This window comes from Aythya marila (assembly GCF_965140915.1).
Source record: "Aythya marila genome assembly, chromosome: 3".
Classification (NCBI taxonomy): Eukaryota; Metazoa; Chordata; class Aves; order Anseriformes; family Anatidae; genus Aythya; species Aythya marila.
In genome coordinates this window covers 42,923,841-42,939,916 of record NC_139044.1, presented here as the reverse complement: position 1 = coordinate 42,939,916, position 16,076 = coordinate 42,923,841, and the positions used below count along the sequence as shown (strand labels likewise).

General features: G+C 41.9%; 1 protein-coding gene across 1 annotated transcript in view; it reads right to left on the bottom strand.

Annotated features, from left to right (window-relative positions):
- GALNT2 (polypeptide N-acetylgalactosaminyltransferase 2) overlaps nucleotides 1-15,708 on the bottom strand; it is a 90,058-nt gene extending 74,350 nt beyond the window's left edge. Inside the window, exon 1 of the mRNA XM_082757865.1 lies at nucleotides 15,514-15,708. Coding sequence (XP_082613991.1) covers nucleotides 15,514-15,624 — 111 coding nt within the window. The 5' untranslated portion in view covers nucleotides 15,625-15,708. The remainder of the gene's footprint in view (nucleotides 1-15,513) is intronic.
- Between the last annotated feature and the right edge of the window lie 368 nt (nucleotides 15,709-16,076).

Here is a 16,076-nt window from a genome sequence, read left to right as displayed (position 1 = left end):
AGACTCTGCTATAGATGAGCACTCTCATCTATATAGACTCTCACTATAGATGTGGTTTGTTTCTAAAAGCTAATGCAAATCTGAAGACAGTTGAAAGATTCCATTTATTTTATATTCAAAGTCTACAAAAAAGAAAATCTAATTGTCACCACTTAAATCCAAACATGACTGAAAAAGAAATAAATCAGTCAAGCTGTCAAGAAGGGACCAAATGGGTAAGCAAAGGGATACAACAGCATAAACAAAATATGAACATGGAGAGAACAGCTTTCCACTTGTATTTGTTCTTAATGGGAAATACTTGCATTTGTCTAGAAGTCAACTCCGTAAATGGGCATACCGAACAGCTCAGGCTACAACTGCATTGTCATTCTTCACAGACACATTATAGATTGGTTTGTAAGCCTCAAAGCTAAATTAATTTAATAGGACAACTACAATTACACATTGTTGCCATTAGTACAAGCAAACAAAAACCACAATCAGATCTGCAGTGCTGTGTTCTCCCCAGATTTCCTTCAGTTAAACTGGACTCGGCTTTCATGCAGAAACCAGGTAATACGGGCAGCTCACAACACTAATGGTAAGATTAGAATGAAGCACATTTACTCTCCTAGGGCTTGGGATAATTTTCAGAGATAGAGAAAAGGGAAGCAAAAGGCTAAGCTTCTTTAGGATATCCTTCTTTCCTATTTGACCTAGAGCTTATCTTCCCCCATTCCTTCCTTTTCTTACACAGGATGCATTGTTAGTAGCTGATGAAATAATTACGTACGACAGATACTATGCCTTTTAAAACAAAGGAGCAGCCTATATCATCTTCTTTTCCTTTTCTGTTGCAGAACACAAATAAGATGTGTGTTGGTGCATGCCAGATACTATTGAAATGATTAGATTCTTGCAGCCCTCCTTCCTCCAAGGAAACTCCATCTGGTTTTGGGCATCAGAAACGGAAGCAGGCAGTTCCTAGTTTAAACGATTTGCTGCGACAGAAAGCCCCAGTGAATGGAGCAAACACTTCCATTGAATGTTAACACAAAAGGTGCATTTTATTTCCATTCAGCTATCGACATCCACCTTCCAGATCTCTGCAAGCCACGCCTTTAATGAGTGGACACATCACAGACTCAAATTTGCAGAGGACACGAACACCTACATGCCAGAAGTGAAACAAAACAGGAGGATGAAGTTTCAGACCAGCAAAGAGCTGGAACAGCTACAGCACAGCTAAATACATTTACACAGAGCCAGCAATATTAAATGGTTTGAGGGTGGTGACCATTTATTTTCCAAATGGAAGAGGAAGGAGCAAGTGAGAAGGATCTAAGAAACAAGCTGCCTTCTCCTTGATTTTAATGGTTGGGAAGCACGAACCAAGCTAACCACTCAGTCCAAGCCCATGCTTCTGTCTTCATGACATGAACAGTCCCCAGTCTCATGCATGACAGTATGTCGGGACAGCTCGTAGTGATGTAAAGGGCAGCAGATACCTATCTCCACTTCTCCTTGCCCTTACTTCCCAAATTCTGCCTAATCCAAAGGCTGAAGAGACAGCAGCAAAACCAAGGATGCTACCAGCTATGCCAAGGAAGTGACTGTCAGCAACCTAAAGCCCTGGGAGAGCTGTTTTGATTTGTTATCATCTTCCCTAAAGTAAAATTAAGGGAAAATAGTCTCATAACAGAACACCTTATCAAAATTTGAATTATTTCAGTGAGGTATAAAATACAAGTGATGCACACAAGAGGCTTCCAAGTTGGAACATGCTTTGAAAGACAAAAATCCTGAACTGAAGCATTCTTAAGCACTCAGGTCCTTGACAAAACTAAACGGGGGCTGCGACAGAGCCAGTTTGAACTTTTAATCTCATTTAAGTCCCATGGAAATGAGGAACTTAGTCAGCTTTGGGAAACAGAAGTGGAAAAAAAATGGGGGGGGGGGGGGGGGGAAATGGAAAGCCCAGTTCTGCAGCCTTTTAAGAATTTACTAGAACTCCTGATCTCCAACAACCACAAAGGTTCCTCCTCTCTTGACCAACAGCACTCTTTCTTTAGGATTGATACAGACTGCAAGACTATAAAGACAGGAAACAAGGATCACCTACTCTAAACACACCCAGAGCATTTCCCCAGAACTCAATTTGTCAGGGAAGTTTTACCATTTAAGATAACCCTTGATAAACTGTTCTCATCCTGACAAAAAAAAAAAAAAAAAACTCAAACCACTGAGCTCTCTTTTAGTATTCCAGTGGAGGCAATTATTTAATCCTTAAGTGTAAGATTACAACATTTCCAGTCAATGGAAACAAAATAATCAAGGAACAATCTAACTTGCTTTTTGTACGCTCCTGGTTACACGGATTTCCACAGAAGTATTTGCCATACCTTCTTTCTTTCATTGCTAGAATAGAGTCACATCAATACCAGCAGCTTTTTGTACATGCAAGGAAAGAGAACACGCAATTTATTTATACACTAACGTTTCCCACCAAAAATATAAAGCTTAAAGCCAGTAGAGATTTAAATACAAACCCACAGGAAGTGGTCAAACGAAACCAATGCAGCTTGTGCTGAGCACCTCCAGCCCTCAAGGGAGTAAGACAGCAGCATGCATTGCAAGTCACCTCTGCTGTTTCAAGTGGGCACAAAAACAAGAACCATGCTTCCAGGAAGAGACAGAATCAAGTTTTGATAGTTGAAAAACTGCATGGTGCTACACAAGATGTTTTGTTGTCACGGTACTATCTAAAAACTGACTGCTAATATCACAGTAGGTATTGATTACTCAAACTGTAAGATGCTGCAAGGCATCTGCATTGTTACAAGCAACAAGCCCATAATTGCCATTTTCTCCAACAGGAAACAAAAACCCAACAAAACTGTTGGCTAAAATATAGAGAGGAGTCAAGTTAACACAGAGAAGCTAAGACCACATACTTATGCACTGTATACTACTCAAAGGAAGCACAGAAACACAGCCCGTACCATGCATTCAAACAGCCCAGCTGGGACAATTCCAGTCCAGCAGCAGCCTGACCCATACTGGCACCAGTGCATTAACCAGCAAGCACTGCCATTTACTGACAGAGCTGGGAAAAAGCAGATTTTGTTTTTCTAGCAAAATCCAGCACTCAGGAGGAGAAGGAGGAAGAGAATTGACAGCTTGATCACCGAACTAAAGGCAAAAAATAGCAAACAGGAGCGCAAGAACCACCGTAGCTGATGAACCAGAAAGGAAGCCGTAGCACGAGCACTTCCTGCCATGCCATGGCCATTTGCTTTGCTATTTGTGCCGTGGCAAAAGGCCATTCAAATACAGGAAAAACAAGGGCTATAAAAATTGTCTTAAACTGCTAAGTCTGAAAAAGAAGAATAAAGCATGCCACAAGAAAGCAAACATGCTGACATCCCAGCTGCTGCAGTCTACTGCCAGTAAGAGCACGAGAACAGCCGAAATGAAAACACAGCACAGATGCCAGAAGAGCAGTTACACTGATATACTTCCAGACACTCTCCCACTGGAGACTCCTCTTTTTCAACTGGCAAAACAGCCAGCTAAACAAATTCAGGGCTAGAAAACTGATACCCACGAGCACTAGCTGATCACATAAAAACCATAAAGGAATCCTAACTAAATGACCAAAAGAATTATTCTGATGTATTTCTACATCAGCATCTATTTTCCAGGCTGATTACTTAAGAATCCTTCAGCAACCTCCTTCCACAAGGAAGAACACAACGTAACCTATAGAAAAGGACAAAAAGAAGAAAATCACACTTGTTCAAATAATGTATGAGACAAAGGAACAAATATCAGTGCTTACAGAGGCCATTGTCTTCATTAAAAACATAAAATGTCAAAACCAGTTTTACATCTACCTTTACTTGTGCAATAAAATATAAACACTACCTAAAATCTGCCTTAACCAAGGTACGTTTTAGAAAAAATCCACCCTGTGCCATGATGTTCTGACGAAGTATCACAACAGTACAAGATGAAAGTGACACAGTCATCTAGCTAAGGGGAATTAGCAACACACAACAACATGGTGTGACACTCAAACAGAAAAGTATTAATAATTGAAGCTAAACTGCAGACTTTTTAGCTGTTTTGCATCCATAAATGAGTGCTAAGAGTCTTTTTTCCTGAGGTTTTGCCATAATTTCTGTACTTCTATGGGTTATCCTAAACCACAGAGATTGCCTTTTTAAATACAGAGTATTTCCTTTAGTCATACTAGTCACACCTGTTTAAAAAACAAAGATAACATCTTGGAAGATTATCAAGCACATACTCCCACTAACATCCAACACCGTGCTTATTCATCAGTGTGAACTGGCTTTCATCACAAACCATGTACAAAAACCAACGTTTCTTTACATAGTTTCAGCAGTCTTCACAAGACTTAACCAAGTCACTCATGCAGCAGTTCCACTGTAAATTGCTTTGAAGATTTATTTTCTTGTGAAGAGCAATCGGTTCAGGCATTGTAAAGCACTCAAAAGAAGTAACTTCCAAAGTACTCCCATACCCCAAGAGTCATCTAACAGCATCCCTGAATTGCCTCCTGCTTTTTTTCTATTAAAAAAATAATAATAATAATAACAGAAGTGTCCTTCGTGTTCCAAAAGTTTTTTTTTTGTTTTTGTTTTTTTTTTTAAAGTGTTTTTTTTTTTTTAAAAAAAAAAAAAAAACAACTTTTGGAACACGAAGGACACTTCTGTTATTTTTGGGAGAAAAATAATCACAAGATAAATCTACTTCAGAGATTAGAATAAAAAAATTATAGCAGTTTTGTGTACTTATCCAGATCTGTCACCGGAAACCTTTTGAAGTAACAGGGATAACAGCATTGTGAGATGACAACCGCAATCACAGTTAATCTGAACAAATGCCATGATATTTCCAAACCATTGCTTGCATCTGAGCTGTTGCTGCTCTTTGAAATAAACATTAGAATATCACAATCCTAAACACGAATGAACATGCATGAACCGGGGCACATCAACCACATAGGATTAGGCACAAGCCACGGTTCTCTGCACAGCCAGCCTACCTCATCATATCCAGATCCACAACACATCCAGTCCTGTTCTCCTCAAACCTCAGCAGCACTGGGTCACATCACTCTGCGATACCACAGCCTGAGAAGCTTGAGCTCTCTTTTCTATTTGAGTATAAATTGGGATGTTATCATTTGTTAAAGTCCACTGCATTACTAAGCTTTAACCCGTACAAACCTATTCCCTAATACACCTCAATGAGATATGCATAGACAAAAAGGGTTGTTTGGAACAAGAAGCCACACCAAAAACTGACTATGTAAGTATTTCCACTGTGAGACCACAGCTAACATTCACACACGGATATCTAAGTGCTCCTAGGAAGAAGCCCTTTTCTAAATTCAGGGTGTAGAAATAACCTGCCAAGACGGCTCAACAGAACTGGGACCCCATACAGTGCTCTAAGGCAAACAACAGTCAAAAATCCTCCTGAAACAGTTTGGGGTATCTTTTCACCAGACTTTCCAATACTGACAGGCAGTGTTTACAGCAGTCAAGTTTTTCAAGAAATCATTACTTATGCACAGACAACTTAGCAAACGTACTTCTTGAAGTTGTCAAAAATATTTTCGACATGCTTAATTTCAAAAACACAACTACTCTAGCGTATCACTAAACAAAGACACAATCATGGCCACATTTGAAACATGTACAGCCATTAAGGAATAATAATTAAAAAAATAAAAATCACACTCCAAGAGCATGCGTGTGCATAAAAACAGTTTTTGACTGAGTTTCTTGCTCTTGAAATGGCAAGCACTTACTTAGAGAACACTAAGTGAGCACAGACTGATGTTATCTTGATTTTCTAGCTATTGTTCCCACGATGCAAGCAGTGTTTTCCTAGAACACCGCTATGATCTGCATTACTTATCTCAGTAGGTAACCAAAATGGATTTTTAAGCAAACAGCTTTTGCTGAGCGTAAAGCCAGGTACTTCAGGCCTAGGCTAAAGTGGACATCAGGATCAATCTTTTGCCTATTTTTACTAGAGAACATTCAGTAAATGTGGGGAATAATTGAACAATTGCACCTCAGCAAAAGGTACTGCATCATTGCTACATCTCTCACAAACCTGACAGTCACTGCAGACAGCTCTTTGCAATTTTTTTTCCTCCCTCGATCGGCACAAGTTTATTTGTCCTGATGTATTTCTGACTCGTGATTGTGCAGTGTTGGCAGCGATGCTCTTCCACTCAGCACCCTCTCCCCTCCCTTTTGCACATCAGCTTCAGTATGAAACCTGAAGAGGCAAAGCAGAGCTACTGTTTGCTAGGCTGCTACTGACTACTTGTATTGAAATGCTTCCTTCAGACTGCAAATGCCTTTTTATTTAACTACCAAGGCCTACAAGCTTCAGATGCACTTATTACCATAAGTCAGACAGCTTAACAAATGGAGAGGAGTTGTTTTTGGTAGGCATCTATTTATTTAAAAGGTATTGAGAATGGCTCCTGTGAGAGTGTCAAGTAGGAGAAGCAAGCTCCAGCTCTCTCAAGGGGACCCCGGTTGGACTTGCCACAATTATCGCTCCCCATCATCACCTACAAAGAACATGGGAAGAGAAACAGACACTTCATCAGTGGAACTAAGAACATCCCTAAATTAAAACTTTTGGTTGATAATTTTCTATCTGGGTAATAACTATTCCCCATGCTAGAACATCAGTTACCAATTTGTTAGGAGTAAATGACACAGCTCATCATCGCGTCAATGGTGTTTTCTCAGCAAAGCAACAGGGCAAGGACCCAAATCCACACTGTGTTGCAAGAGCACTAGTCAGAGGAGTAAAGCACACACCCTGTTTTCTACAAATAGGTAATGCAGGATGAAAGGAGCAAGTTTGCTGGTAAGGGATGGTCTGGTACAGCCTGAAGTATTCCGCTGTAACAGGAGACTGACTGCCCATAACAAGGATTTAATGCACTGTCTGGACAACATATGCACTCCTAATTTCGTGGAACACCCCAGTAGAAAATACTGTAATTCAATAGCCCCCACATTTTTGCTAGGTCTGCCTACCACAGCAGTGGTTTTGTGAGAGGGACATTTCCCAACGTTTGAGCAGAGACCAGTAATTATATGGGCCAACCCACCATTAGCTGATAGCAGCTTGCTACCAAATGAAATAAGGAAATTGTCTCTCTCCTCACTAAGGGCTTGTGAACCTACGTGTACTTGAGAGAACAGACTTTTCCATTTAAGTTAAAAGCAGGAAAAATAAAAGCCTAGCTGTATAAAAACCTTACTGCTTCAACTCACTAAAATATGTCCATACACACACGCTGACCGTCCTTAAACCAACAGGCCAGCTAAAGCAAATTTACTTTAGTAACCACAACTAATTTCAGCTGTGCTGATTATTTTCAGGGTGGTTAAACATTTGGAACTTCGTACAACAAGAAAACATTTTCTTCTCATCAGGTCACGGCTCTTTGAGGATTTGTTCACAATAGCATTAGCTCAGTGCCAACTCTTTGTTGAATCTTTCCTTGGCTAAATTCTTTTTGTTTCAAGCAGCTCTGTTACAGCCCAGACAACCTACTGCATTTTGCTAATGCCTGAACTCAGCAGAATCTCGTTACTCTGTTTTCCTTAAAAAGAGTGCCCAAATTATATAACAAATAACTTTCTGAAGCTATAAAATCAGTAGTTGTACTTGCAAAGTTTTCAGTAGGCTCTTTTATTCCATAAGAGAACATAGTTTTAAAGATGACAAATACAAATTATTGCCTTTGATGCACACTACATAGTAGTTTCTGTGGATATGTCAAATGCTCTAAAATTCAGCCTGCTTTTAATATCTCATTCCTTTTCCATTTGAATTTTATAAACAGAGCTCAGAGGTACTATCTGCCTGGGTAGTCCCTTTATGTAGATGTTGTTCTGTCAGGTGGCGTAGGTATTTAACTAGAATATTTTTATTGTCATTTAAGTGAGTTAAAGTACTCTGGGAAATTAACAAAGCCAGCATTTAAAAAGAAAGAATGGTGGGGAAAATAAACAGATTAGACAGATGAAAATGCAACTGGAAAAATAAAGCGTTGACAGCCTTCAAACATAGCCTGTGTAAATTGCTCTCATATGAACAAGTTACTAAATAGCTTCAGCATGCAAGCTGATGCACAAAAAAGACAACGCCCCCTGAAAAGCCTACCTTTAAGCCACAAAAGAAAATAGGCTATATTCCAACAGGGTAAATACAAGTTACTGTTTTTAAAAGGAGAACAGATACTGAATGTTAAACATTTTTGCTAATTAACAACTGCCACAGGACACAGTAGAAATTCCAGGACTACTTCATTCACAGCAATATCATCAGGCAAATGGACACTTACAGGATAACAGGTAAGCATCTGCGTGGTCTGCATCAGTAACATACAGATTTCATAAAATAGTCCGTTGTTCAAAACAAAAATGAAATAAAGTAAGCTGTTTAAAAACCCTTCACTTCCAGTTAAGCCTACGATATAAAGATTTATATGAAAGAACATCATGGGCCCATAGGAAACATTAGAAAGTGAATCATTTCATGTTATCTAGAATACCTTGTGCTACGCCTCTGAATTCCCAACACAAAAGATGAACATTTTGATGTTGACATTTAACTTTTTTTTTTTTTTTTTTAAATCTTCCCTCCTCAATTCCTCCCTTCTTCCTTTGAAAGCTTACACAATACAGAAAAGCAGAAGATGAGCACATAGTCATTTCACAACAAACACGATAACAGAATGTATGCAGATTTTAAAATTCATATAGCTTAAGATACCAGCGCTTTGAATTACATTATGGCAATAAAACAACTTGCTTAGTGTTTCCTTCTACAACGCCCACACTGATATACTGTTTCTGCACTAACCCAATATATGCAGGCAGTGACATTCAACCCCTTATTCCTGAAAAAAAAAAAAAAAAAAGAAAAAAAGAAAAAAGATGCATGTGTCACACTGCTTCCTGCAGATTCATTACAAGAATTCAAGTGCATTGCCAGCACATGGCATAGCCAACATACCAGCAATACATCGCTTCTCCACTAACTCCTAAAACATCACATTGATGCCTTGCTACTAAATGTCCAGTCAATTGAAAAATACACTTGTACACCACCCAGCTGCACATCAATAGCTAAACTACTATCTGAGCAAACTATTTATGAAAAAACTTGGGTGAACCAGATCATCTTGAACAAAAATACAAGTTTACATTCATCGTTTGCACTGACTCCTTTGACCAGCTTAGGCTCATCACCTGTGTTGGACAGGATCAACTGCATCCTAACACTTTGTTTTCAGACCAATTTAAACTTAAGGTCCTGTATATTAAGTTCATTACAAAATTTATGTAGTTACCTAAAATCCAAGCAAAAAAATCTTCCAGGCTGTCTACCGGTGCTGTTTTTAAACATTTTCTAGTCATGCAACAAGGGTTATTCTCTCATGACACTCAGTGCAGATACAAAGGCATCTCTTCTCTGCAGCAGAGCATGGTTGCGAGCAGGCTTTCTGGCAGACAACACCACACCTCAGATCCTATCTGTCATCTTGATAGAACAAGATCAGTTATACACAAGCACTTGGATAATACATAGCACACATAACTTGATAAAACAAAGAAGATTAAAAGAATAGATATGAAAAGCGGGGAAAAAAAATCAGCATTTCTAAGGAAAAAACATGGAACTATCATGTTGGTTTTTTTTGGAAATATGGGAAGTTACATGGAATTATCATGCCATTTTGAAGACAGAGATTTAAGTTCTCCAGCATATTTAAACGTTTTATGTCTGGTTGGGTTTTGTGTTTTGTTTTGTTTTTTCCTAGATTGGTCTACAAGCCAAATGATGGCTATTTCATTTTGATGTCCACCACTGACATATCTTTAATAATACTTTTACTTAATACGTAGCAATATCATGCCTTTTCTAAGCAAGGAAAAAAAAACCAACATACTTTTCAAGTTGTATTTTTGGAAGGAGCTGGAATACATTGACAGAACGACTGGCATTTACAACACTTCTCCAAATGCATGACTGACAAGACAAAAACAGGTAGGGTACATGGCCCACTGTTTGCATACTACTTCATTTCCTAACCTACATCTCTCAAAGGACATCATTACAATTTACAAGTCATTCTTGTTTCCTCAACCCCTTCTGCGAATCCAAACGGCCCTGCTTCACTTCTCTGTTTATGAAACAGAAATAGGTACCAGTGATGCAAGAGCAACAGCATCCAAACCAAAGCCAGAGTCATCAGTTTCTAAACTGATGGGTGTGTTGCGGGGACGACACAGCAGCCTCTGACTAAGAATTAATTTCTCACTACCCTGCCATATCAGAGAAATGCCGCATTGAATCATCTCAAATTGCAGGGGAGACGAGAGGAAGAGCCTCGTGCAACCACAGACCTAAGCAAACAGCACAGAATTTGCAGGTGACTGCCTTTTCATCATAAACTGTAAGTTCAGGTGTGAGAGAAATAATCCACCCAGATGAGTTGTTTTGCCAACTGACATTTTATATTAAGAAAATACACACATTTGTCAAACTTCAGACTCTTTACATTCCAGCAAGAGTTTTATTATCAAAGTGCCTGGACCTTTAATTTGTTTCTCATTGTCATAGAATTACATCAAAGAAAACTATCTGCTGGACAAGAAATTGTTCCCCGTTAAGCAGAGGAACGAGCTTTTCTATCTTGTACTTTGTAGGAAGTGAATGCCAAGTGTTAATTTCTCTTTTTCAATCTTTAGTATCTTCACTTGTCTAAAGATCAAGATACCTGAAATTGCATCCAATGGGGCGTTGCACAAGGCACTGAAGTTACCTTTCAAAATGATGTAATAAACTAAACTCTCAGTATTTAGCCACTGAAACTGTCAATGCCTGCCTTAGGCAAATGAGGACAACAGAATTGAGGTGGTTATTTTTAACAACTTCCTCCCAAAAAGCAGCTCTCCTGCCTCCACACACCTTGAGAGTCAAACAATTTACACTCCGCAGTTTCACCCTCTGACAAAAACAGGCTGGTGTACCTAAAGTTAAAACACACTTCCTCCTTCTTCCCACTTAAACCTTCAAAAAGAAGCTCGTGTACACTAAGTCTGGAAGATATGTAGCTCTCTTGCTGTCCTTCGACTGTCATTATACATATATATGTCATGCTTAAGAGCCTCATTTAACACTAACGGAAATAGTTCAGAGGTTAAAAAAAAAAAAAGAAAAGAAAGAGGGAAAAAAAGCCTTTTGTATGCTGAAAGGAGTTATTCTAAAATGTTATCCTTGTAAAACTTAGAAGAGAGCAGCTGGCTTCTTTTCCCCCTCCTCTCCCCAAAATGCTTGAGTTACTTTTAGTCAGTCCAGTACTCAAGGCATCATTTACCTTTGAATTTATTCCATCTCAGCTAGCTTCATAGTACAGACACTAACAAAAGCCTGCTCAAAAAAAAAGTAAAAAATCACCAACACATTGCCCTCCCCAAGCCCAAAAATACACAAAGCCAGGAAACAGAAAAAAAAAAAAAAATACCAACCTCACAAAACAGTACTGTATGCAGGGCAGTAACCAGTTCCACAGGAGAAGCCTGCCTCCTTGTGGCTCGACTAACTGTAAATTAGTTTGCTTTTTTTTGTTTTTGCAATTCATTCCATTGCACCCAGAAAATCTGGCAAGGCAAGAGCTTAACAGGCTTCTAGTTCAAAGCATTCAGGGGCTGAGGGCGTTTTGTTTTGTTGGGGGGGAGGGGGATATGATGAAAAAGAAATGTTTCTAATTTTAAGAGGTACTGGCAACAGTTATCCATCTCCGATTACTGAATAACTGTTTTTACCCTCTTTCTCTAAATAGCACCGAGGGGAAGAGAGGAAGCACAGCACAGAGTGGAGGGGCAGCTTGAGGGGACGTTCGACTTGAAAAGGAAACGAAAACCACGTTCTTCATGTGGCAGCAAAAGCTTGTCAGTACTCTGGCACCTAAAACCAGAAGACTCCAAACCTTGGCTCAGCTGTGGCTTAGCCTAGCAGGCATCTCCTCTTGATGCCTCAGCTTTCAACAGTAAATCCCCTTTCAGCCTACAGGTCTCCTTCAGGGTACGCCTATGAGGAGTTCCCTCTTGGCAGCAGGGAGGTGTTTGGTGCTGTCAGTAAGATGCAGACATTCCTCTGTCCTGCCTGAAGGGCTCCATTCAACAGGCCTACTTCCTTAATGCTTACAAGAGTAAGTTCTTTAGAAGCCAGCTGGATTTTTCGCTTTGTTTTAGAACCCAGTCACTCAGTTGTGCAAGAGCTTAGCAGTTAGAGTACTCAAAAAAATAATCTGAAACTAGTTAAACAACTTGTTTAAAAGACCAATTCAAACTCACAGCACCCTTAGAAGGGGGTCATAGCATCAGGACGACCTTGGCTTGGAGGGCACATGTAGCTTTCTAACCATGTTGAAGAAGCTGCTCCATTTCGTGCAAGTCAGACACGGAACATGAACCACTTTTGCTATGGGCTAGGAAATTATCCACAAGCTTCGTTCCAGTCTCCACTCCAAAGGCTGTTTAATATAAAGCACATTAAGCGAACACAAAAGTAAGCCACATTTCTCTCAGTCTCGCAACTGTTGGGCTTGCAACTTGCTTTCTTCTGTGTCACAGCCTCTGTTTTAGGAACTGTTTCTCTAACCACTAAGCAAGTGAATCAGACTCACTCTTTCCAATCTACAGCCCAGCGATCTGGCTGGTAAAAGGAGTGAACTGAATCCCTGGCTTTCACGGTTACAATCATCTTAATTGGAGATTCACCAGAGGAAAAAGAAAACAAAAAGCCACCTCTAAGTACATTCTGAATGAAAGGCTTAGGCTCTGCCCTTCTCTTCTTTTAAGAAGAAAAGAAGAAAGCCTGTCATACCCTAAATTCCAGAATCGGAAGAAGCGATTTCATTCTACTGCACTTCTGTGCCTAGGTCCGGAAGCATTGCTCCTTCATGTTCGTTTTTAGTCATTACTATTTACATTTTTACTAATGAGACAGCTCCTACTTTGTGTGCTTTAGCTCCGTTTATGTGTGCTCAGCTCCCGCAGCCCCACGACCTGCCTAGCCAGAGCACCACACACACAGCTGCGGCTTCCACCACTGCTGCCAGAGGCCAAAAACTTAGGCAAGGCTGTCCTGCACGCTGCAGCATCCAAATAGCTCAAAAGGTTATAAATAGAGAACCAAAATAAGTAGGAGCTTACATTAACTCTGGCGCTCCTCTAATAGGAGAAAGGAAAAAAAAAAATAAACCACTCTTCTCTCTTATTCAGGTGCAATCCTGGAAAAGGGCAAATACCCTCACCTCTTCTAAAGGTAATGGGAATTGATGGCGTTCATCACAGGACTGGATGTCATACTGAGCAAGTCCAGTACGTCTGAAAAACACCCTAGGTCTGTATACAAAAAAAATCACCCTCATGGAAAAACCATTCTGTTTCCATAACTAGATCTGTAATTAACATGCGAATTACTTATTCGCATAAATGAAGAACTATCCCCTTCTGGCTTCTGTAATTTTATAGACTGAACACGGCAGAGACTCCAATTTATAAAAAGTGATGTTCTTCTGTAAGCAACTCTGTTTTCATTATACTGAAATAGTGGGAAAGTAATAAGGACTACATGAAGTCATACCAACCAAGAAATTTACTACAGCAGGGTTTCTGTTCGTAAGTTTAAGGCGGTTTGTGTTTTTGCTTTATACCAGGGTCTGACACTAAGTTAATAAGCCTTTTATTGAGATTCAAAAGCTATTACATTACACACATCTTCCTCTACTTACAATTGCTAACCTACTCTGAGGCCCAGGATTAAATTTTACGCTTCGCTGACAGAAAATAGAATCCTAAATCAGCAATCCACACGTAATTGTTAATTTCCCCACTTGTTTCTTACGGTCACAGTACCTGTTTTCTTCCTTACCGTGGCCTTACTTCAAACTTACACGTTTTTAGACCTAGCACTGATCTTCAGTTCAGGCTTATGAAGTAACTCATTTTCTTTAAAGTTAATCTTTGCTAAACTCTCCCAGTTACCCACATCAGTAAGGTTTATTAAATTTCAAACAGAATGACGGCAAATAATCCCAAGGAAAGTATCACAGGATCACAGATCCCTTAAATCCATAAAAAAAGTTGTACTAATAGCAGCAAGAAACAGCAGCAGGTTCTAGGAGACAAAGTACCAGACTTGTAGCCAGAATAACTGGTTTCCTTTCTATTTTGTTCTCACCTGGTCTTCTGGGTGACCTTGTGCAAATCACTATCCCCACAGCACAGTTTTCCCATCAGTAAAAGTGAATTGAACTCATTTGCAAAGCTGACTGGAAGCTCCAAGTGAAACACACTAGGAGTTAAACATATATTCCCCTATCTGCAGATGTATTTGCCTTAGATAGCATTCCTTTATCCCATTATGCATCACCAGCAGCACAAGATTGCTTTTACTTTCTAAACACACTCGCGTTGTTCTTCAAGAAAGGCTTTAGGCTACTGCCTTACTTTTCATCACGCGCTTGATCCATTTCCACCGCTGCTGTATCTACTCTGATGGACCACGCTTAACACTTGCGTTAATAAATTGTGTCAGAAGTTGCTGCTGAGAATGAAAGGGGGAAAATCAGAGCACCGAGCCAGTTATGAATGAACAGAGACTCCTTCTGCAGACCCTTGCGGGAGTGACTTTGTACATACTGGTGCAAACACTTCCTCCCATGACTGGCTGCGGGAACCGGTCATCACCAAAACCCAGCGGGCTTTTACCTGGAATATAAGCACTGATGCACTGAAGTAACCGTGCAAAGCCCTGGTGTGCTACATACACGTCAGCGGAGCGGAGAAAGGCCGCGCTGGCTGCGAGGGGCACGGCACTCCTCAGCCCGCACCGAGCCTAGGTGCACTTTGCCCACTCGCCCTCTGCCATGGCGGGGTTCAGCCGGGCAACTCTGAAGATGCAATTTAGCAGCGAGAGGCTTCGCTGCTGTTCCTGGCACACCACAGACGGCGGAACAAGCCTGGTCCGGGGGAGAGGCATGCACACACACAGACACAGACACCAATTACTCCCCGGCAGCGGGCAGGGCGCCGTGCCCCAGCAGCAGCAGGCTGGCGGGCACGGGCAGGGAGCACCGGGTGCGAGTCCCCCCGCCCCTGCTGGCAGCCCCAGCCCCCGGGGATGTGTACTCAGAGCTCTTCCCGCACGGCCGGGGCGTCACTGACCGAAACACGACGGGGGAGGGAAAAATAAATAAAAAAAAAAAAAAAAGGGGGGGAAAGAGGAAAACATAAGGGGGTGGGGGACACGGCACGACCCAGCCCTGCCGCGCACCGGCGTAATGAGGGCAGAAGCGTTAAAAAAGACAATAATTAAAAAAAAAATAAGGGCAGGAGGGTGCGAGGAGGGGCAGGGGGCACGCTACCGGCTGCCGCTCACCTTCCTGCCGCCGCCGGCCAGCGCGGCGCTGCCGCCCGAGTACATGTAGTAGGCGATGCCCAGCACCCAGAGGAAGGCGAAGCACAGCAGCAGCCGGGACCTGCGCCGCATCCTCCTCCCTCTTCTTCTTCTTCCTCCTCCTCTTCCTCCCCGCCCCGGGCCACCAGCAACCGGGCAGCAGCCGCCCGCCGCTCCCGCCGCCGCCGCCGCCGCGCAGGGTCAGGGGGCAGAGGGCGAGCGCCCGCCCCCCGGCCAATCCCGCGCCGCCCGGCCCCGCGGGGGGCGGCGCGGGGCGGGGCGGGGCGGGGCGGAGGCAGCGGCGTCGCCATGGTTGCAGCACGCCGGGAAGCCGCCGCCTCCTCGCCCCCCTCTCCCCTCCTCTCCCCTCAGTTTTTGGGGTCCCTGGGGTGTTTGAGAGGTCCCGGCCGTAGGGACAGGCGAGCAGCAGTGCCCCGTCCCCGTTGTCGTCCCCCCCCCCCCCAAAAGGTGGCTCCGCTGGGTGTTGCCTGGTGGGGCTGCGCGGCTGCTGCGGGGTGGGCTGGGTGGCGGTGTCAAAGAGCAGG